Source organism: Pararge aegeria, chromosome 26, assembly GCF_905163445.1.
Source record: "Pararge aegeria chromosome 26, ilParAegt1.1, whole genome shotgun sequence".
In the NCBI taxonomy this organism is placed as follows: Eukaryota; Metazoa; Arthropoda; class Insecta; order Lepidoptera; family Nymphalidae; genus Pararge; species Pararge aegeria.
Window position 1 is genome coordinate 1 of NC_053205.1, and position 6,481 is coordinate 6,481.

A 6,481-nucleotide genomic window follows, 5' to 3' on the forward strand; every position below is an offset into this window, starting at 1 on the left:
CTTCCCGTCCTTCACCTTCGGACCCCTGCTCTTCCCGTCCTTCACCTTCGGAACCCTGCTCTTCCCGTCCTTTACCTTCGGACCCCTGCTCTTCCCCTCTCTCACCTTCGGACCCCTGCTCTTCCCCTCCTTCACCTTCGGACCCCTGCTCTTCCCCTCCTTCACCTTCGGACCCCTGCTCTTTCCGTCCTTCACCTTCGGACCCCTGCTCTTCCCCTCCTTCACCTTCGGACCCCTCCTCATCCCGTCCTTCACCTTCGGACCCCTGCTCTTCCCCTCCTTCACCTTCGGAACCCTGCTCTTCCCGTCCTTCACCTTCGGACCCCTGCTCTTCCCGTCCTTCACCTTCGGAACCCTGCTCTTCCCGTCCTTTACCTTCGGACCCCTGCTCTTCCCCTCTTTCACCTTTGGACCCCTGCTCTTCCCCTCCTTCACCTTCGGACCCCTGCTCTTTCCGTCCTTCACCTTCGGACCCCTGCTCTTCCCCTCCTTACCTTCGGACCCCTGCTCTTCCCCTCCTTCACCTTCGGACCCCTGCTCTTCCCCTCCTTCACCTTCGGACCCCTGCTCTTCCCCTCCTTCACCTTCGGACCCCTGCTCTTTCCGTCCTTCACCTTCGGACCCCTGCTCTTCCCGTCCTTCACCTTCGGACCCCTGCTCTTCCCCTCCTTCACCTTCGGACCCCTGCTCTTCCCCTCCCAACCACTCTGCTCTCAACGATGTATTCCCCTCATCCCCACCCGTAACCTCTATTGTATGTATTCCCCTCCCAACCCCCATCAAATTTTGGCCCAATAACTGTAAAATTTTCTAAGTTGTCCTTTCTCCAGTCTGACGCCTTTAAACCCTTGCCACATTTCCTGCTTCACCTCACTTTAGCCTAGTTGACTCTTCCCGTATTGCAACCCCCCTTAAATGCTGCTTTGCTTTTATCTCCCGTGAATTTATCATTTCAGCCCTATACCCTGGCCCTGTACTCTCTTCGCTGTGCATTCTCCCCTTACCTTGATTGTAATCATCATCCCTTGCAAATTCTTTAAATATTCGCCCTTTAGCCGTTTCTCCTGTCAATTCTTTCTTAGTTTAAGCGAATAAATTTCATCTAATTGCTCTCCACCTTTAATCTTTTAACTTCTGTATTTTTCGGAGCAAACAAAACTACAATGTAATTCAATCAATTTATTATTGTTTCATACAACAACCAGTATATTTTATTCTGACATTGTTTTAGTATAATTATCTTATCAACGATACGCTGCTTCGCTTTAATTTTAATTTTGTAAAAATAGTATTATTTTAATAACTTATCCCATTCTTTGAGTACAGATTTAATCAGACAACTGTCTGTACGCTGGGGTTTTATAGAAAAAGTCGCAAATTTTTAGCTGTTTCACAAATTAAGAAAAGTAGCGAATTGTTTCCGGTAATAATGGACTGGTCTCCGTGTCCGCAGAGGCTACCCCGCCACTGTGCTGGGGGTGATCCCCTACGCGGGGGTGTCTTTCTTCACCTACGACTCGCTGAAGCACTGGTACCTGGGTGAGTCGCGGGACATTGCTACACGTGTTTAACTCACGACGCCCGAATGTGAGTGAATGAACAAATGAATGGGACGTGTCGCCCCGTGTCCTTCAATTTGAGACGTATACCGTTGCGGATAGGTATAGCTACAAAGGGTAGAATTGCATGTAACACCTTGTACAGGTAACCACTGCTTACCTTAGCAGCAGTATCCCATAGTATTGACCTAATGCTGTGAAAGTAACTAAAACAGCAGCAGCAATTTGGTGGGTAGGTGTTTGGGCTCGTGTGACTGTAATCACGCGCTTTAGATCGGAACGCTGCATTACAACAATGCTGCTCAGCGACAGAATAAAACATGGTGGTGATACTTCCGCGGATGAGCTCCGTTTCAAATAGCTGTTCATGTTGAATGATATGTAAACGAAAGAACGATTGAACGAAAGAGCGAACTATGAGAGCGGAAAATTTGTATTACCATTTTATTACCTATAATCTCTAAAGTTTTATATACACATTAAGCACCTTAATGAATGAATACACATTTATTATACAACAGACCAAAGTATAGAACAAAATAACATAATACGTAATAAATACATTATTTTAAATTAAAAAAAAAACTGACTTCAACATACGCCCAGGAACTTAAATACAAAAAAAAATTTGCTACTTTGGGTTACATTATTGTTGATTTTTTAATAACAGCAAATCGGTTCAGGCGTCTTCGAGTAATCGGGTAATACATTAAAAAAAAAAGATTCCGACGAATTAAGAAACTCTTCCTTCTTGAAGTCGGTTAAAAAGCCAGTGGCCTCGATCTCTTCAAGGCAACCAATGGCGTGAAAAACCCGTGTGTATAAAACCATTTTACCGTTTACTTGGAATAGCAATGTCAATGGGAAGTTAGCAATATGCGGTCGATGGCTTGAGTTGTAATGGATGAATTAAATGAATGAATCGAGCTAAATCTGTTCCGCAGAGTACACGGGCTCGAGCCCGCGAGGCCTCACTAACATGGCGTTCGGCGGCGCGGCGGGCGCGCTCGCGCAGACCGCGTCGTACCCGCTGGACATCGTGCGGCGCCGCATGCAAACCGCGCGGCGCCGCGCCGACCGCACCTACCCCTACCCCACCATCGCGGCCACGCTGCGCACCGTTTACAGGTAACGACAACTTTGATTACCTGCATTTCTACCCCTATCTTCTTACCCAGGCAGTACCCCATAAGACAATTCCAACAGTTTCTATGTCTGTCATATGGCGTGACCTCTTTACTGCTTAGGCGGCAGAACTAAAGGATGTTCTATAAATTATGTACATGAATTTTAGCCCATTGAAATTTAGCATCTAACGATATTTCTAGAAAAACTGTCTCATCCACCAGGTTCAACTTCTCATTATTAAGTAGTACAGTGGTTTACACGTGTACATGAAGTAATGGGAATTATATGCATTTAGTTTTTCTTTCTATTTAAAACCAAATTATTGGCTTCAAACCATTATTTTAAATTCTATTTAAAAACTTTCATTAGTTATACCAAAAGTTCTATACTTGGGCGATATACTTTTGGAAGTAATCACATCTTACAAATTAGATTTTCATCTCACAGATCGGAGGGTTGGCGGGGTTTCTTCAAAGGGCTCAGCATGAATTGGGTAAAGGGCCCCATCGCGGTGGGCATCTCCTTCGCGTCCTACGATGCGATCAAGTCTGCGCTTAGAGACATATCGCTCACGTTGACCACGTGAGACGGGTAATATTGGTAATAACGATTACTGGGGTTACCTGTTACTTTAGATGCTTGAATGACGTATATTTTGTAAAGTTGGCTCGTGGTACGTGGTGACGTAGATACTTGCTCGACGAACAAGCTCCTACACATACCTTGTAGAATCCTGTTAGTGAGGTAAACTTGCGACGTTGCTACGTGATTCACCATCATCTTCATCCATAGCTTGAATGTCCCATTGCTGGGTACACGCCTCCTCCCTCTTATAGTAGAACTACTTTTAATATCACAAGTTAGTAATAACGGGGACCGATACTTTAATGTTCTGTTCAAGCCACTGGGGCTCAGACCCCAAATTTCCTATCTCCGTGGGTGTGCTAATATATAATAAACTCTGTACTAAAATCTGTGTGGTGTATAACGATGACAGAAATTGTATAATCCACCATGCAGATCCGGTTTAGATCCCACAGGGCACGTGCATACGTAAAGCCAAATGGTTTGACTGGAGCTATATTATATTGGTAATCGTTGATTACTGCGGTTACCTGTCAATGTAAATACGTAAGTAAAAACAAAAAAGTTTGATCTGGCGATATTAAAAAATATAAGGATTGGATGTTATCTAACCTAACCTATTTTTTTTTTTTTTTTTTTACGCTGGGAAATGCGTTTATGCATCCCCTCCGGAAACAGCGCATCCGAAGCTGCGCCGTTTCCGGAGGGGTATGTGGGACTCACCGGCATAAAGCGGCCAGAATACCCACTAAAACCCAGCGATGTTCCTACTGCCTAAGGTGGCTCCCGAGGTGCCTCAAGGCCAGCGCCAGGACTCTTCCCGGGACTCCATCCGGTCCCGGTGCCTTCTTGCACCGCCGCAGGTGGTTCCACGCTTCTCCTAATTCATCCTCTGTGACCGGAGGGGCTTCCATCGACTCTTCTCGCTCCCCGAATGATGGAATCGTCATAGTCGGGGGCGTAAAAGCTGGTGGTTGAGGAAAGAGTCCAGACACCACCCGATTAAGGAGCTCCGGCTCCATGGAGTTCATGGGTGGGGCACTCCGCATCTTACCTCTGACGATGCGGTATGGCCGACCCCATGGATCCCTATTCAGGGTTGCCAGGAACTCCTCGCTGGCGGAGTCCTTGGCATTAGCGATGGCCACCTGGAATGCCCTTTTTGCCCTCTGGAGCTCTTTATATAGGCGATCCTCTTCCGGCGCGTCCAGTGGCCTTCTTCGGCGGCAGCGGGTGTAAGCCCGGCGCGCCCGATTACTGTCGCAACGGAGAGCAGCAATTTCTTGCGACCACCAGTAAACCGCCTTCCGGGCTGGGAGGCACCTGGTCCGGGGCATCGCTGCATCACATACCCTCTTCAATGCGATGCGGAAACGCCTCGCCCTCTCCTCAACATCAGTCAGCACCGGGGTGGCTGCGTTCCAGGCCTCAACAATGGCTCCTTCCTCCACCATTTCACGGTCGAGGCGGGCTAGGGACCATCTCGGAAACACTACTCTCCCTCCTCCGGTCTGACTTTGAGGCAACGAGCAGGATGCGGAGACTCTCCACCGGATGTACCGATGGTCTGACAGAGTCTCCACTTCCTCGAGGACGCGCCAATCCTGGGCACGTGAGGCGATGGCAGGGGTAGCGAATGAGACATCCACTATTGACCCCCCCTGCCGTCGCACACAGGTGTTTGCGCGTCCTTGGTTGAGAAGGACCAGGCCGACCATGGCAGCCCAGTTCTCCAACTCAACTCCCCTCAGATCTGTTATGGGGGATACCCACGCCGCAGACTTCGCATTTAGGTCCCCCATCAGGATTACCTGGGTCGGGGCCGCACCTCTCACCACTGGCTCCAGACTTCTAAGATAAGCCTCGAAGGCAGACAGGGGTTTGTTTGGGGAGAAGTATACTCCAATTAGTGTCACCTCCCCCCACACGACCGCTACAAACCCTGGTCCGCTGCGTTGTGGAACCAGTGGAATTCCATGTGCCGGCACCACAACAGCCACCGATCCCTCGACGTCACCAGCCCAATTTGATTGAGTAGGGATGAAGTAGGGCTCGGCGGCTGTCGCCACTTGAATCTGCCACTCCGCCATGTGTTGTATCAGGAGGTCCTGGGCACGGGCGCAGTGGTTCAGATTGGCCTGCAGAAATTCGCTATGGCGTATGGTCATTAGTCGCCATTTCGATGTCCTCCTGTGGCGGTTCTTGTCGACCTCTTGAAGAGCCTGGGGCCCGAGTCAAAGGAGCCTCCTTACCCTTCGTTGGAGGCGGGAAACACTTAAGCCCTCCCATAACATGACCAGCTTTCCTGCCCATTTGCGTGCACGACCTTCGAGTCAGTAAGCTGGGTCTCTGCCCACTGCTCCACTCGGCCGTCTCTCTGCCCACTGCTCCACTCGGCCGTCTAAAAATTATGCTCCAGGTGAGGCCCGAACTAACCTAACCTAACCTAACCTACCCTTTTTTTTTTTTTTTTTTTTTTTTTTGTCGTGGTGGAAAAGCTTTATGACTACCCCCGTCCCTTGGGCAGGACGGAGGTTATGTGGGACTCCCCCCTCTGGGGTATACCCAAACTAAAAACCACCACGGCATGTCCCTCTCGTTGGCTTTGCTAGACGCCCGGGGAACCCGTTGTATACTTCCCAGGCGTCTGCCAACTGCCCCAGCCGAATGCCGGGGCTCCCGCGCTAAAAAGGAGGGGGTCGGGACAGCGTGATCCCCCCCTTAGACAGTGAGGAGACTAGTATAGTGGCGGGCAGCTAGCCCAATAGCTACCCGCCGCCTCCCAAGGGAAGCTGACGAGCGGCAAATTGCCGCCGTCTTCTTCCCCCCCGTCTGCGCCGGAGCGGGTGCGCGTTTGGATCTTCTTCACGCATCCGCTCCGCGGCCTCCTTCTGCGACATGATCTCTTCGCAGAAGTCAGCTACGGCCTCCCAAGATCTCTCGCTGCTCAGCATGGCAAACACTACGCTGGGCAGCGAGAGATCCCCTCCGATCTCCGCCACCAGAGCGCGGCGCTGAGGATCCCATTTATTGCACACCTCAAGGGTATGCTGCGCCGTGTCATCCGCAGCGCCGCACTCATGGCACAAAGGGGTCGGTTCTCTCCTCGCGACGCGGTAGAGATAGTGACCGAAGCAGCCGTGGCCTGTCAAGACCTGCACCAGCCGGTAGGAGAGAGCCCCATGCTTCCGCCGGCACCACCGGCCTAG

General features: G+C 50.3%; 1 protein-coding gene across 1 annotated transcript; it reads right to left on the reverse strand.

Moving 5' to 3' along the window:
* Nucleotides 1-4,921: 4,921 nt before the first annotated feature.
* LOC120635079 lies at nucleotides 4,922-5,422 on the reverse strand (the record flags this gene model as incomplete). The annotated part of the gene is made up of 1 exon (XM_039905988.1): nucleotides 4,922-5,422. A coding segment is annotated over one exon (501 nt), but the record flags the coding sequence as incomplete, so codon positions are not given.
* Between the last annotated feature and the right edge of the window lie 1,059 nt (nucleotides 5,423-6,481).